At 47.5% G+C, this 16,014-nt stretch overlaps 1 protein-coding gene across 2 annotated transcripts; it reads right to left on the reverse strand.

Annotated features, from left to right (window-relative positions):
• Window positions 1-439: 439 nt before the first annotated feature.
• On the reverse strand, window positions 440-14,615 carry DYRK2 (dual specificity tyrosine phosphorylation regulated kinase 2). 2 transcript variants are annotated; one of them, XM_061130612.1, is made up of 3 exons: window positions 14,230-14,615; window positions 13,499-13,647; window positions 440-5,989 (listed from the first exon to the last, which is right to left on the reverse strand). In XM_061130612.1, the coding sequence occupies exons 1-3, from the start codon at window positions 14,276-14,278 to the stop codon at window positions 4,388-4,390; spliced, it is 1,800 nt and encodes a 599-aa protein (XP_060986595.1). In that variant the 5' UTR covers window positions 14,279-14,615; the 3' UTR covers window positions 440-4,387. The 2 variants fall into 2 exon arrangements, with proteins under 2 accessions (XP_060986595.1, XP_060986598.1); XM_061130615.1 differs by lacking the exon at window positions 13,499-13,647 and having other exon boundaries at window positions 14,230-14,611.
• Window positions 14,616-16,014: the final 1,399 nt, after the last annotated feature.

The following is a 16,014-nucleotide window of genomic DNA, read 5'->3' on the forward strand; positions in this document are numbered from 1 at the left end:
GCATAAGCATTAAAAAAAATATGGGGGAGCTTGTGAGAGCACATTAAGAGCTTTAAGTACAGGGAAGAATGAAGACCAGTGGGAAATAATTTCAACTCTGCTCCCACGGCCCTGAAAATTAAAAAGAAATTAAAAAGCAAACACACACAAAAAGATCTGATGTTCTAGCAAGATACTAAATATAAGATAGAGAATATAGCAGAGGCTCACAAAAAAACTAAAGGTAAAGAACAGAATACATTGAGAAAAAGCAAGAGTGATCTAATTAAAACTCTAGCCTTTCTGACTTGGCATTTGTACTTTTATATGGAACTAATAAAAAAAAAATCTGTGATTGCTGAAAAATATTTGTATTCTAAACTCTCTCCAGGCTACCAGACCAAGACTAACACCAGAAATAGATCAAGAATAAAATTACAGTTAGAAAAGGGGAGAAAAGTAAGGTAGGACATTAAAATTTTATTCTGAAATTATCTCTGGCCACGACAATAAAATTTAACAAATATTCACTGAACAGTCTTACTCCTGTCATCAGCTATACAATACATACAGTATCATAGAACTGGCCACTAGGATTAAAATCCACTAGAACATATTTCATGTTAAGTGGCGACAGCAGCTTCTCACAGAAATTTTTACATACATATATACACAGTCCACATTCAACCATTTTCACATATTTTCAGTACACACAGTTGCAGCATATTACAGTCACGTGTCTAAGTTGTTGCTCGAAAGAAACCCAAGCCACTGCCTAGACATAACTGTAGCAGTTGAGCTGAGTATAATTACAATTAATTTTATCTATGTCCATAGCAGAGATGTACAAGCCCCTAAGAAACAGAGTTCACAAATACTTTTTTTTTTTAATGCTACCACAGCATTATGTTGGGCAATATTAAAACCTTTACCAACCAAATCAGTTTTAAGTCTTCTGCTTACCAGAATATTCTTGATGAGATAAATTACAAAAATGAATGCTCTCTTGAAAATAATTCACACTTTGAAGATTCCAATATGGCCCAATGCTACTGATGCCTAAAGTGTTTCCTATCATTCTGATGGAGTCCTTCCACATGACTCCAAACCACCTAGTAAGTTTAAAAGTGGCTTAAGTGCCTTGCACCCAAATTGTAAAAATCCCTGGCCATCCTTACTAGAGCCAGGCATATATAAAAGGAATGCACTTTGGTTCATACCAAATGCCCTGGGATTAATCACACTATAAAATTAAATGGTTTGAGGTAAATTTTTACAAATACAGTCAATTTTTGTCTAGTGTTAGCATAACAAAAAAAAAATATCATTTAAAAAATCAGTCTGATGTTAAGATACAACAAAGACCATCTTTAACCCCTTAAACATAGGAATTCCATGTCTAACTAACCAGTGGCGACCTTTTTTGGTGCCTGACGATGATTTACGCCTTATGGTTTCTATTAAGGCTAGCAAGTATCTGGATGTTTAAGACAGATGTCTCTTTGCAGAGGTGGGTTCCATTCTTACTGCCTAGTATTCAAAGAGTTAAAGAGGCCAAAAAATGCATGCCCTACAACATGGCATTCAGAACAAAAGGCACATTGTTATCACTAAGGGCACAAGTTCTCCGCTACTGTTAACCTACACTGTCTTGCATCACTGTTGTAGCAGTACACGTTAAGTGGTAATGCACGCTCTGGGGGTGCAAGAAACGGAGCCAGATGAGACCACAACCGAAGACCAAACCACGCTGTGCTCTTCCTCAATCTGAAAACAGCTCAGACATCCCTAGACAATGGCAACCTGTGAGACCAAGGACTGTTTCCAAGCCAACTCCTAGTAGCCTATCAGAGCCCTTCATTGGTTTATGTTTTAAAATCTCAACGATGCAACATTTGTCTTTTTCTTTTCTGACATTGTAACTAAGCTAGACTTAAAAAGCAGCTCTATCACTAAACACTGAACGTGGTGGCTCTCTGTGAATAAGGAAAATTTCACTGTATTTAGGAGGTGCGGTATGGGGGGAGCCCCATAGTGCTGCAGTTTTAGTTTGGCTGAAAAGTTTCCGGTTACATTTGTGAATAAAGGCAGTCACAAATGCACTGTTGGCATCTTAAGAACTAGTTCTGTGTGGTGGGGGAGGAGTATTAGTCTGTTTATAAACTTTAACATGGATAATCATTCTATAGGGAAATTCATATTAATGGCAGGCTCAGGTTCATTTATTTCAGTGAAAATCTTGGGAGTGGCTACAGCAGAAGAGGAGCATTGCAAGGGGGAAATAGCCTTTATGCTTCTGTTTGTTTTAATGACCTAAAGACGCTAACCATCATTAAGAGGCTTATGGTTTTAAAAAGCCACCACAAGTCTTACACTTCTTATGCCTTTAAGCCAAAATTTTAATAATACACAATCTTTAAATTCTATAAGCCACTGACTGATCACATGAGCATCATTTAAAATGCAACTTACTAACATTATTGCACTTCCACAGATTACACAGAAATGTGTACAACAGGCTAAAGAATTTGACTAGGGGAAAGAAGCTATAATTTCTAAATACAGAAGTATAAATTAATCAGTGACAACCTTAAATAGTAAAGCAAATATCAACACTACTACCTTATTAATAAGCTAATCTTATTACTGATTTTTTGGCAAATATCTGTAATATTTCCTGAGCATTTTTCTCCACCATCAACTGACAAAGTCTCAAGATAAGTAAAGTGTTTTGTTCAAAAGCACTCTCTTTTTTAAAGCAAGAGAAACTGTAGGATTAATATTAAAAGAACTTAACCGGAAACTTTCTTGGCCTCACTGGGGACCATGCTTTAAGTACTTGTAAATCAATTTACAGGCAATCCATACAATAATATCTGTGCATATAAAAGAGTATTTATCCTATTTTATACTACCCAAACCTATTGTCCAAACAGGCAGAAATCTTTCTATATTAAATTGCACATAACTAAATTTTTTTCCACGTGCCTTGAAACCGCTATGTATCACTGCTCATACATTAGTGATAAAATACTGAAATTTTCACTGTGAAAATAATTCTTATTCAGAGGAGAAAATATTCTTTTACCTAACTCTCAAGAGTTACTTTTCCAGGTAAAGTGTCATTCCTACAAAAACAATCAAGTGCAATCCAAACCAAAGTAAAATAAAACAGAGGAATGCAATGTCTGTGGTTCTTCTAATGATGCATAGAGTAAGTCAAACCATTTAACTTGAGGCTGAACTTTTCCTCCTTAGAATTTGTTAAAATTGGCCTTGCTGGACAAGGACAATTGATGTCTGTTCATGAAGAGGATTTTCAACCCTCTTTCTTTTTAAAGAGGTGATGCTTTCCCAGGCTAAAAGAACCTTACTGTGGCACCTGAAGTGTGAACTCACTCAAATCTGCTAAACCGTCTTTGGAACTATGGAAATCCCCACCTTAAGTAGTTAGGCTGTTCTTTTTTAAATTGGAACATGAAAAAGATGGTCATAATCACAGCTAAAAATGTCTCTTTTCTGTATTAACAGTCTGGGATATGTATTTGAAGGAAGAAAAAGAAATTAGATGCAAGCAACAGATATGTGGTGAAAGAGGAACAGTGGGGAGAAAAGCAAAGAGAAGGGAAGAACAGTTAGTTCATGGAATACATTTCTAACTTTAGGCGCAAAACCAAATTCTGTTAAACCAGACTTCTTCGCAAAACAGCTCGCTGATCACACTGGAGAATTTGGAGGGGCACACGCATTTCCATTCATCCACCAGGTCTGCTTGGCTGGCCTTTAGAATGTCAAAATGCTAACTGGGCATTTCAACTGTGGGGATTTTGTCTCTGAGCACTATTTCAGGGAAAAAAAAAACCTCTAAGGTGGAGTTTTTCTTACAATACCATTTTCGTCCTGATCATCCTCCTCCCACCGTCACTACCAGCCAGGTAACTTACGGAAAACGAAGCAGGACATGCTGCACCTGTGCATGAACCTGGAGTGTGGAGAGAGAAGGGCATGGGGGTGCGGGGGCCCTTCAGAGGCAATCACCTGGGGGAGAATACACTATGAACCATGAAGACATAGTGAATGTCTCTGACACCGATCTGTAGATGCGCGGCAGTCACGACGTGATCAATGGCCTGCCACTGATGTTTATTACTCTGCCACACTAGTTACAGTAAGGCGCATCGTACTTTTAGAACACAAAAACAGTTTCAGAAAGTATAAAAACTTAAAGCATTGTCCCCATGTATTTTATAAAACAAAACAACTTTCTTACATTAAAACAAGTGCCGAAAAGATACAAATGAGTCGAGTTATTGAGCAAATAAAAACAAGTCTGAGCTACTCTTTTTCAACCCAATAAGGCTCAGCAATGTCGTTATCTTTCAGAATTACCAGCATCGGGGGGCTCAGCTCAGCTAACCAGTTTTGGCAATACTGTCCTCTGCTGAATATTCCCATTGGCATCTGTCATCTGTGCCAGATTAGTCCTCAGTTTGGAAGCTGAGCTGGAAGGTGGAGGTAACTTGGAAATGGATGTGATAGCACCAGTGCTCTCAGTGATCCTCTTCACAGACGTCTTCTCCCCCGTCGGAGGCTTTGGCAGCCGCCTCCTCAGCCAGGGGTGCCGCAAAGCCTGGCCAGGGGTCATGCGAACTGCAGGATCCCATTCTAAACACTGTTTTAAGAAGTCAAGGAAGAGGGGGTCGTCACACCCCTTCAGTGCATTCCCCCACTCTCTGCTCTCCGGTGGGCCCCTCAGTTTCCCCCTCCGGGAACGGCCACCGTTGAGAACCACGGAGCCGTCTGAGAGAGTCGTGACAGTGCAATAACGAGGATAACCCTTGGAGCTCACAAAATTTTTGGCTCGTTTGGATGCATCCAGCAGTTTCTGGGAGGGCATGCCCAGCAGTTCAATCATACAGGCCAGCTGGTCCCCTTCATCCTCCCCAGGCAAGAGGGGGTAACCGGTCAGGAGCTCTGCGAGGATGCAGCCCAGGCTCCACATGTCGATGGGCATCCCGTACCTCGCGCCAAGGATCACTTCCGGGGCCCGGTAGAAACGGGACTGGATGTATGTGTAGACCCGCTGGTGCTCGTAACAGCTGGAGCCAAAATCAATCACTTTAATCCCGCTTCTGCCCTGCTGCTTCAATAAAATGTTCTCGGGCTTCAAGTCACAGTGAATTATCCTGTTTTTGTGCAGAGCATCCAGGCACTGCAGGATGGAGTGGGCGAACTTGCGGACCAGAGGCAGACTAAAGCCTTGGAACTTGTTCTTCTTGATGAGCTCATAGAGGTTCATGCTGAGCAGCTCGAAGGTCATGCAGATGTGGTTGCGGAAGGTGAAGTTCTCCAGCATGTGGATGACGTTCATGGTGTTGTCCTTGTCCTGCTTACGCAGGTGCTCCAGGATGCGGATCTCCTCGGCCGCCTGCCGGTGGAAGCGCTTCTCGTTCCGCACCATCTTCAGGGCCACGTGCTGGTGGACTTTGTGGTCGTAGGCCTTGACCACCTGCCCAAAGCTCCCCTTCCCAATGACCTTGAGGACCTCGTACCTGTAAGCCACGTGGTCGTGGGGCACCTGCACGTAGGATCCCTGGTCGTCGTCATAGCCACCGTTGTTGGGCCCGCCTGTCATGCCCTGGCGCTTCTTTGCATTTGGACCCAAGAAGTATATTTCGGGGTAGCTGAAAATCTCATGGTGTTCAAAGCTGGTTAGTTTTTGCATGTATTGCTTCATCGCTTGCTCGGGCGTCATGGGGCTGGCCTTCACCTTCCCCATGCCTTCCAGAGACTTCAGAGAGGTGGAACTCCCCTGCCGGCGGTGGATGCTGTCCAGCTGCCGCTCCGGCACCACTGGTAGCCCCGTTTTGCCCACCGTGGTCAGCCCATTCGGCTGTGTCGTCAGCACGGTCCGCTTGTTACTGTTGTCCTCAAACAGCTGCTGAACCTGGATCTGTCCGTGGCTGCCGACGTGTAGGTGGTCATTCATCGTGTGCTTACCACTGCCGATCTGGAATGCAGAGGGGCAACATGAGTGGGCAGAAGCGGTTCGCTCCCAAGGGCCATTTTATAAGCTGGCTCCCACCCCCACCTTCACGAAATCCAACTGGGTTTGAATGTACAGTCGGTATCAGGTTTCTTCAAAAGAAAAGAGTTGTGCATGCAGCAGGGACCTCACCGACACCGCCACAGGGGGAGTGGACGTGGTGATGCAGACAGCCTCAGACAGAGGCGGAGGAGGCTGAGGGGCTGGGGATGGCTACGGAACTAGGGATCTGGGAAAAAAAGAAAGGACCCCAGAACTGCTGCACCTAACAAAGAGTTTGCTGTACACATTTTCAGGGTCCTTAAGAGTTTTTAGTTCTCACTGGAGGCAGAGATCAGGTTTCTTGGCCATCGTTCTCTACCTAACATTTAGCACAGGCATTGTGGTATCACAGACATTCCATTCAACCCATACTTGATATCGAGATGAAAGGATACAGAAAGAGCATGAACACGTCGGCACTCTATGGGCTCTCCCGCCCCCGGATTACAACATTTTTCACACTTCACTTAGTAGCTTCTTTATTACCATGAGGGCAGGGACCAGGTCGGTCTTGTTTACTACTCCATCTCTGGCATCTAGCTCTATTCTGAGAGCACTGCTGTCTTCATTTCTGGTCTTCTCCACTACTTGCAAATCAAACTAATTACACGTAGCAAAGTACATGATCCAGAAGCAAAGAGAATTGTACTTTTAGGCTGGAAAAGATTCCCATGTAGATATGTACCGTAGTATCTTGTAAACCCCAAACCTATTTTAAGTCTCTGGGCTTTACTGACTGTGATGACCATTTAAGGCCATCCAGCCCAACAATCCAACTGCCACACTTGGGCCTTCCTTTGGTCAATGGCTTGGCTCTCTCAAAATGTGTATTTCTTCCTGCTGCTGGGATACTCAGCTTTCCAACAAGGAATACAATGTAGCGATTTCTATTTCAGGCACACAAGCCATCCCTGAACATTCCTGTATGAACAAAAGTGATGGCATAAGCCAGGGGGCCCCAGCCTTCTCACAGAGAATCTACTTGGGATTTCTCTCAAGCATCATTATGGCCAAGAAGTGAGGGGTGGAAGAAAACTAACAGCCAGGATCCCCTCCCAGTTAGGAATTCTTGCCAGCCTCAGACAATAACTCACAAGTCTTAAAAGCATCCCAGTAGGTGATTTTTTTTAATATGAAAGCTTAAAGATGAACTTGCTGTTTGCAATCCATCTCATTCATTCAGTGTTCTCTGAGGTCTGGCCACACAGCCCTTCAGGAGAATAAGGTCAATTATCTGAAGTCCTCAAATTTCAGTATTTTCCCCATCATTTCCTAAACCCTATCTCTTGGGCTTTAAATATCACTAAATGCGTAGAAGTGTTCTATGTAATATCATAATTCAAGAAATGGTTTGACACTACCTAGATTACAAAATGAAATTCCAAGTCCTTCTTACTAGGAGTCCAAGACCTTCAAATTTTCTTTAACTGATGCACTATCTGAGGCATGCGCTTTCTCTCTGCAAGCTTCTAAAACAAAGGAGAATACAGTTCAGTACTTGGGCCTGTCTGAAGTGTGATTTCAATGACTGAGGGATTTTACTTCTTAGATTTCTGCAAGACTTCTAGTTGAACCCTTCTACTAAGCTCACAGATGATATTCTATGCTAAATGAACTTGTCTCCTGTCATTGTAGCTAGACAAGTTATCTTATCCTCATTCTTTGCCAAAAGCAAAGCAGTTCATAAAAATGAATTAGGGAAGTCCTGGATATATATATAAAAGTAGTACAGGCTTGTCCAATGCTTTTTGTCCAAGCCTCACTCTCTGTACCTCTCCTCCTCCCCACTGTGGTCTTTCAAGTACCAGGAATGAAAGGACCTGAAATTAGAAATATATGTCTCCTAGAGAACCATTCCCTTCAGGGCAGCCTGGAGAGATTTCAGAAGAAAAACCAACATTACCAGTATACACAGGACAAAAGCATGAGGCTTCAATGGGGACAAAATTGACCTTGGAGCTATAAGAAGTTCTAAAAAGAGGGTAAAGTAAAACATTCTGAGCTTCAGAAACCGACTTCAATTTTTATAATAGCAATTTTAATGTTCTGCATAATTTAAAATACCATCACAAAAGCTGAGTGACTAGAACTAGAGTTTGCCAATGAATTGGATGACCTTCTGTCTCTTCCAACTACCTTCTCTTGGTCTCCTCCACAGCAGCAATCAAGGAGGGTTCCAGGGTTCCCCCAGAGTTCAAGCCTCAAGTTGCTCATGGCTTTTCACTCCCGGAACTCTCCTGGAACACCTCCAGCTTAGACAAGCCCAATCCATGACTCCTGAACTCGAGACTTGCTGTGTCCAACTACAGATCAACTGCGTTCCTCATGGGCAACTCAAACTCCACTTGCACTTTTTCCACTCAAACCACTTCCTCCTCCCATAACCCTGAATTCTGACCAAGAAAAGGCTGTGCTGCTGTACTCAGCTGTGTCCAACTCTTTGAGACCCCGTGGACTGCAGCCCAACAGGCTTCAGTGTCCATGGGATTTTTCAGGCAAGAATACTGGAGTGGGTGGCTATTTCCTCCTCCAAGGTATCTTCCCTACAGAGGGATCAAATTTGGGTCTCTTGCATTGGCAGGCAGATTCTTTACCTACTGAGTCACCCTCCCAAATAGTCTCTCAGTCCATCTCCATATCTCCTGTACCTTCCCAAGTCACCATGAAGCCCCACTGTCATTTCTAACTGACCCACTCCCCTCCAGCCATGCTATCCCACCTGGCATTCTTGTGTCTTTTACTGGAACAATGGAAACAGCCTCCTCACATGTCCTTTTGCTTGTAAGCCTAGAATTCACCATCTCTTCTCTCCGCCGTTTCTGGAGTTACCACTGAAAACTGTCACTCACACTGCCCCTGACTTTGCTTAAGGCTCATGTGGGCACTCCATTTCCACAAAGAACTCAAGACCTTACAGGCAAGAACATGAGGTTCTAAAATGCTGAGCCTAAATGACCTGAGTCTTTCCAGTGTCACCTACCACAGTCACACTCTCTCTGAGAATAAGCTGGATTCCCTATGACCCGTGGAGACACCACTCTTTTACATTCCTCTCTTTTCGGTGAGGTCATGTTTCATAATGGTTAGGTGTTCAGGGATTTTCAATTAGACACAAGGGAAATGAATTGAAGCTCCACCACTTCAAACTATATGACCTTAGGCAATTAAGCTCTCTGAACCTCAGGGCCCTTATCGGTATAAAGAGGGTAACAAACCTGCCTCATTAGGGGCGTTAGGAGGGTTAAACAAGGTAAAAGGCACAGTGTGCTTAGTATAGTAGTGAGTAAGCAGAGACATTACTTTGTCCACAAAGGTTCGTCTAGTCAAGGCTATGATTTTTCCAGTGGTCATGTATGGATGTGAGAGTTGAACTATGAAGAAAGCTGAGCGCTGAAGAATTGATGCTTTTGAACTGTGGTGTTGGAACAGACTCTTGAGAGTCCCTTGGACTGCAAGGAGATCCAATCAGTCCGTCCTAAAGGAGATCAGTCCTGGGTGTTCATTGGAAGGACTGATGTTGAAGCTGAAACTCCAGAACTTTGGCCACCTGATGCAAAGAGCTGACTCATTTGAAAAGACCCTGATACTGGGAAAGATCGAGGGCAGGAGGAGAAGGGGACAAGAGAGGATGAAACGGTTGGATGGCATCACCAACTCAATGGACATGGGTTTGGGTGGACTCCAGGAGTTGGTGATGGACAGGGAGGCCTGACGTGCTGCGGTTCATGGGGTCACAAAGAGTTGGACACAACTGAACTGAACTGAACTGAAAGGAGAGCTAGAACCGTCGTCCTTTCCAAGTGCTGCCTGAAATCTCCTTGCTAAAGTGGGCTATGTGGAAAACTCCTATTCACCCTTCAAAGGCCAGTTCAACTCTCACCTCCTCTTGGAAAAGGTCCTTTTCCCTTCCAGGGTGCTTACAGAGCACTGATATATTAAAATACTTATTTCATTTCACACCTGTTTTCACACCTGATATACCAACCAGGATGTGAGCAGTTCCAGGGTGGGGTCACCTCTTATCTTTTTAAATCCTTACTGACATAAATCCAAACATAGCACTCAGTCAATTTCTGCTGAATGGAAGAATGTATGTCAGTAACTCCTTTTTAACTCTCACCTCTTTGAGTTATTCTTGAGAACTACCTTTGTACCTTCATAAGAAAACATGAAGTTAACACCCAGGGAACTAAGACTTGTCCCTGGTGACTCAAGTCACAAAATGTTAGGATTGCAATACATAAGCAGAGACATGGAGGCAAGGACAGCCTGTTAAAAGAATAATAGCATCAACTAAATACCTAAAAGTGACATGTGGAATCTTAAAAACTTTCCAGATGTTAAGGAAATTCATTTGAGGGGCTCCAGTAAAGGAGGATATTGTCTTAAACACCATAGGACTCTACAATCACAACCTGGGTCAGAAGCGCAATGAACTGTTCTATAAAAAGGGGGAAAAAAAACTCTAGAAATGCCAAAACATTTCCAGAATACATAGGCCAAGACTATACCATAAACTTAAGGATGTTTAAAACCTCTTACTTGCTTTTTCCTTTTCTGCCAATGCCTACCTAGCACAGTGCCTGTTGAATTTAAAAATAACACAGTGAGTGGATGTAACTGTTAGATAGATACCTAAAAAAGCCCTCTTTGACCATGAAACATTTTTGCACTAAAAATTATGTAAGAACAATAGTCTAGCCAATTTGGTAGTTTCAATCTCTTCCAAAAATAAAAGGGAAAATCGCACATACTTCCCTATGTTAACATTTCTGGGAGTTTTAAAATTTCACTGGAGTCATCTTAGAAATGCTATATAGTGTTATGGGAATAGAACTGAGTCCAAAAAGATTGGAATTTTAACTCCTCCTCAAACACTGATAGTCTGTGTGGCCCTGAGTCAACTCTCTACTTTTCTTCTACCAAACTCTACAGTTTTTTAAAGTGGGAATATTCATTCTTCAACTCCAATTATTTTACAACAGTAAAACTGGTAACTGGAGAGTGTTTTAAACATTAAGCAGTTATGAAAGTGATACAATACTAATATTTCAGAATTTTAAAAATAAGCAAATTAATATCCCCCATAAAACATTAAAAAGAAAAAACTATTAAGAATCAGAGTAGTTACCAGGTGTGCTTTTAGGACCAAAAGACATAAACAAAATGACTAAATACAAGATATCCATGGAGACAAGGAACAAGAGGGCAATGCACTAGATAAATTCCAAAGTTTACAATTCTTATAGTCATATATTTATCTACCTACATCATCACTCACAAGGGAAAACAGGCAAACACTAGTTTCTTCTTCATAATGCCCTTCCCCTACTCAATCATTAATAGCTATTGTAGTTGTAACTGCTGTGGAGTTAAAAACTAAAAACTTAAAAAAATCTCAAAGACATACAGAAACATGGATCTTTAAGGTTTGTGCATTTATAACCAAGCCAGTTCAATTTCCTAGCATTAGCAGTCAAACAGTATGTAAAGCTGGACTCAGGAGGGCCTGGGCTTTAGCTCCAGCTTTCATAGAAACTAGCTCAGGCATCTTGACCAAACCAGTTAACTTGTCGGCCCTCCTCATCCGTAAAATGAAGGCGTAGAACCAGATAAAACCCCGTGGTCCTTTTACTCACCCATTTAAGAAAGTCTGCAATATTGTGTAAATAAAATCAAAACTAAACAACAACCAGAACCAAAGTTCATACTTTCAAAACCAAGCTTCTAATCAATGGCACACTGAAGTTTTAGGTGAATCAAATAGATACCACAGTAAAATTTAAGCACTATCATTAGGAGAGCTGAGAAGCACCCACATAATCTTTTCATTTCTGGTCTCCCACAGACTACTCCTATAGTAATCACCTTTCATTTTTCATCATCTCATACACATCTCATTTGCAAAGAGGTTCTGATCAAGCAAAGCCCACTCTTAGAAAACCAGAATCCAGATGCAAACCACGTAGTATTTCATTTCCAGGTGACACCAAGTCATATGATTACATTCAGACATGGAAAAAAACTGGATGTTATACTTTCCAAGTTGTCAGATGATTCCAAACCAAACAAACAAACTGAAACACCTAAAACCCAATGGCAATTTCTCAACTAAAACATCACCCGCGACAAGAACACGCAGAATCAGCAGTCTACTGATTCGCTTCCATCAACCGCAGCCCCAACAGATTGGTTAACTTCTGTGCAGTGAATTCTTAGCCCCTGGGTCTAGATGTGTCATGAGAGACAGAAAAAGAAGGAGAGAGAGAGAGAAGATTTAACAAGAAAACATTTTCCTGTGGAACTGTACACAGATAATCAGGTCTAACAGAAAACATTCCACTTTGGCCATTCCCTCACAAATTCTCCTCTGATAAACAAGTTTCCGCAGAGCACATGACCCTCAGAGCTATCCCGCTGTAGGCTAGAAATAGCCTTTTCTACAAGAACTTAACTTTCACTTGGCAAACAAAGCCATATCCCTAGCAAGCACCCCTCATGTAGAACCATCTTAGGCGTTTCCTCTGCAAGATCCAGAGGAATATGTAAACAAGACCCTGGAAACCATCACCTCCTCCAGTGCGCAGCTCCGCTAGGCTGTCAGCCACCATCCAAGGGCTCTCTCTGGGACCGAGAAAAGAGGTACACGCTGAAGTCAAGTCCAGCTTGCCGATCTCTGCAGCCACCGGTTTGGGGCTGGGCTCTCACCTCCCTCTGGGCCCTGTCAGGCGCCCTGCCCTTCCCACCTCCCTGGGAAGTAAAGCTGGCCCTTTCCTTTTGAATAATACCCAACTGCAGAAACCTACAGGGGTGGCTTGTTTTGACTGCGGCTGCGGCTCTTATTTTTGTTAATGTTAATTACAATTTCTGCTATGCTCAAACCTGTAGCACTCATAAAACATGCTTCCACACGCGGGGGACAACTGGCGGTGCTCCCTGCTGGCTGAGGCCAGGCCTGCGAGGCTCTTTGGGGGATCTATTTTCCGGGCAGGACAGCCGGGCTGACCCTAACACATATCTATTTCTATAAATATCCACTACCCAACTACTCCGTGGTGGCGGAGGGGGAGGGATGTTTATCGGGTCAGGGAAACGAGCTCGAGGAAGCAAGGACGGGGTAAAAAAAAAGAGGGGAAAAGAGCCGGAGGAAGTTCGAAGGAAGAGGAGCGCAGGGGTGGGCGGGCTCCGGAGGGGAAGTGAGGGGCCCGTGCCACGAATCCTCCTTTGTGGCTGCAGCTTTGGGCTCGCCCAAGTTCCAGAGGGCGGCGTCCCGGACAAGCCACTGGCCAGGGGCGTGGAGACACCCGCACTTCGACCTCTCTCCCCTCTCCCGGCTGCAGAACCCTCCAAGTCCGGGTGCTGGTGCCCCGGGCCCCTCTCCCGGCCCCCGGCCCCCGTCCCCCTCCCAGCCGCCCGCGGGCTGGGTCTCACCGTGTGGGCTGCGGTGGCAGCGTTGCTGGCTCGGAGTGGCGGCAGGGCGATGGGGGAGGGCGGGCCGGTCCCCACTCCGCTCCGGGGGGCCCCCGCACCGAGCCCCGGGGAAGCCTGAAGCTGGCGAACGGCGCTGTCCCCTCCTCGGCCTGGCAGCCACGCGCGGGAGGAGACAAAAGAGGGTCAAGGGGGAGAAAGTCACTAGGACCCCGTGGCCCCGCCCCACCCCACCCCTCCAGGCTGCGGAGCCCGCTCTCCCCCGGGCCGAGCCAGGGACCTTGAGTGCGAGCGCCCGGGGAGCGGCGGGAGGCCCGGGACGCAGAAACCCGGCGCGCCCGCGGGCGGGGCTCCGGCGGCTGCAAAGTTAAGTAGGGTTCCCCGCGCGCGAGCGAGTTCGCGACCCCGCCAGGGAGCCGGGCTGGGCCGGGCCGGCGGTCCACTCTGCGGGCGTCCATAGGCCCGGAGCGCGACTGGACTGCCGACCCGGGCGCCGCCGCATCGCCGAGCCCGGGACTGGGGAGGTCAGGAACGGCTCCCGTCCGGACGGAGGGCTCAGTTCCGAGGAGCCTCGGGGCCCGCGTGTTAACAATGAGCCGAGGCGAGGGCGCGTCGTCCACCCGGGGAACCCCGCGCCGCCCAGCCGCGGCGCAGACTTTGTTCGGCAGCGGGCGCCGGCGCCACGAGGGCTGGCCCGGGGGCCGGCGGGGGCCGCGGGGCCCGGGCCTCCTTACCGGTCGGGTAGGCGGCGGGAGCGGCGGCCGAAGGTTTCCTGGTTAACATGGCCGCTGGAGAAGAAAATGCATCTCAAGGCTGCCGTCTCCGCCGCCGCCGCCGCCCGTCCTGCTGCTACTTCTCGCGGCCGCCACCGCGGCCGCCCCCTGGTCGCCCCTTTGGCGGATCTCCGGCGCCTCCTCGCCGCCTCGCGTCAGCTACAGTCAGACACACACACAGTCCGCTGCATCCCCTCGGCCCGGGCCCGCCGCCGCGAGCCCCCCGCTCTCCTCGCCGCCGCCGCCGTCCTCCTCTTCCTCGGGCGGCCGCAGCACCCTCCGGCCCGTGCACATGCCTCGCCCTCCCCGGCGCGCCGCGGGCCTCCCCGATTCCCTCACATAGGGCGCGGGGGAGCGGCGGGCTGCGCCGCCTGGGCCGACTCGCTCGGGAGCCTCCTCCCGGGCCCGCGCGCCGCCTCCCGGGCCCGCGCAGGCGCGCCCCCGCGCACGCTCGCCCGGCGCCCGCGCGCCGCCCGGCCCAGGAGGGCAGCCCCGCCCCCCGCTCCCTCCGCCGCCGGGCAGGCCCCGCCCCCGGGCTCCCGCGCCCACCCCTCCCCCACCCAGCCGCCCACCGAAGTCCCTCCCCCTCGCCCCCGCCCCCAGTCGTCGGCGTCGACACCCCTCCACTCCCCGGAAAACTCCGCAGCCTCCGCTCGCCCTTCGCCTACCCCTCCGGCCATCTGCACTGCTCCCCTCGGCGCCTCAGCCAACGACCTTCTGCCCTCCCCGGCTCGTCCTCTCCCCGCCCAGCGCAACCCACCACCGCTTCCCTCCCGCCGAAATCACTGCAGAAACCCCCTCCTCCCCTGCCGGGCGCTTTCCCCAAACACGTATGCATTTTCAGCTTTCCGAACCTAATGGCTGCTCACAGACAATGCTGCCCGCCCCCCTCCCCGCCTTCCGGGTCCCAGCGGCTTAACCACCCCATCGCCCCATCTGATCTTGGAAATAACTTAGTTGTGTGAGGGCCACCTGGCTAAGGTAAGTCTAGCCCCGTTGGAGGGCCGGGTCTTAGCCTGGTGACCCAGAACGTGTGCCAAGGAGGGGGCTGCCCTCCCACCTCCACCCCCACCACACATCCTCCCTCCCCGGTTTACTGACACCAAATGACCACTCTCCAGTCGCTAGGACGAGGGGAGGCAGCGAGGCGCGTGTGGACGGCTGCCGGGGAAGCAGCTGGCTGTGGGTTGCTAGGCAAAAATAAACATCAGAGACACCTCCCATTTCCTTAACAACTCCGAGCCTTTCCCTCCGCGGCCACTGGGAGAGACACACCTTCCCAAGCGATACCTTCAATTCCTCTCCTCCAGAGACACAAAGTGTCTTTCCCTTTCCCATCCAAGACACGTGGAGAATTTCCCTTTTTATTTTGCCATATACAGCCTCTCTTTCCCTTGCAGACGGAAAAACTGCTTGCCCTTCTCACACCCGCCTCGTGTGGTCTGTGGCACAGGCCTTTGTGCAAAGGTCACAGGTTTTGTTACTTCAGCGGGAGGGGAGACGGGAGGCGGGAAGCTCGCCTTGCGCTTTCCTCCTGAGATTTGCCTGGTTTCTGAAGTTCTCCTGGGGGCCTAGGTCCGGTAAGTCTGTCCTGGGATTCTGCGGCCAATGGCCAGACCACGTGTGCAGGCCTGAGCCAGTGCAGACTCAAATCTGAATGGGGACCCATCCCCTCTACTGTTTGCAAATTGTCATAGCAACCTCCCGGCAACGTCACCCTCAGCTTTATACAAATGCCCCCAAATG

The sequence above is a fragment of the Dama dama genome, chromosome 3 (genome assembly GCF_033118175.1).
Source record: "Dama dama isolate Ldn47 chromosome 3, ASM3311817v1, whole genome shotgun sequence".
NCBI classification, from domain to species: domain Eukaryota; kingdom Metazoa; phylum Chordata; class Mammalia; order Artiodactyla; family Cervidae; genus Dama; species Dama dama.

Bases quoted from the DNA above. Each gene is read 5' to 3' on its own strand.
- DYRK2 (XM_061130612.1), bottom strand. From the start codon at position 14,278: ATGTTAACCAGGAAACCTTCGGCCGCCGCTCCCGCCGCCTACCCGACC. The intron at 13,648-14,229 runs GTAAGGAGGCCC...CGTGGCTGCCAG, and splicing joins TCCCGCCGCCTACCCGACCG to GCCGAGGAGGGGACAGCGCC. The intron at 5,990-13,498 runs GTGAGACCCAGC...TCTGCATTCCAG, and splicing joins CTGCCACCGCAGCCCACACG to ATCGGCAGTGGTAAGCACAC.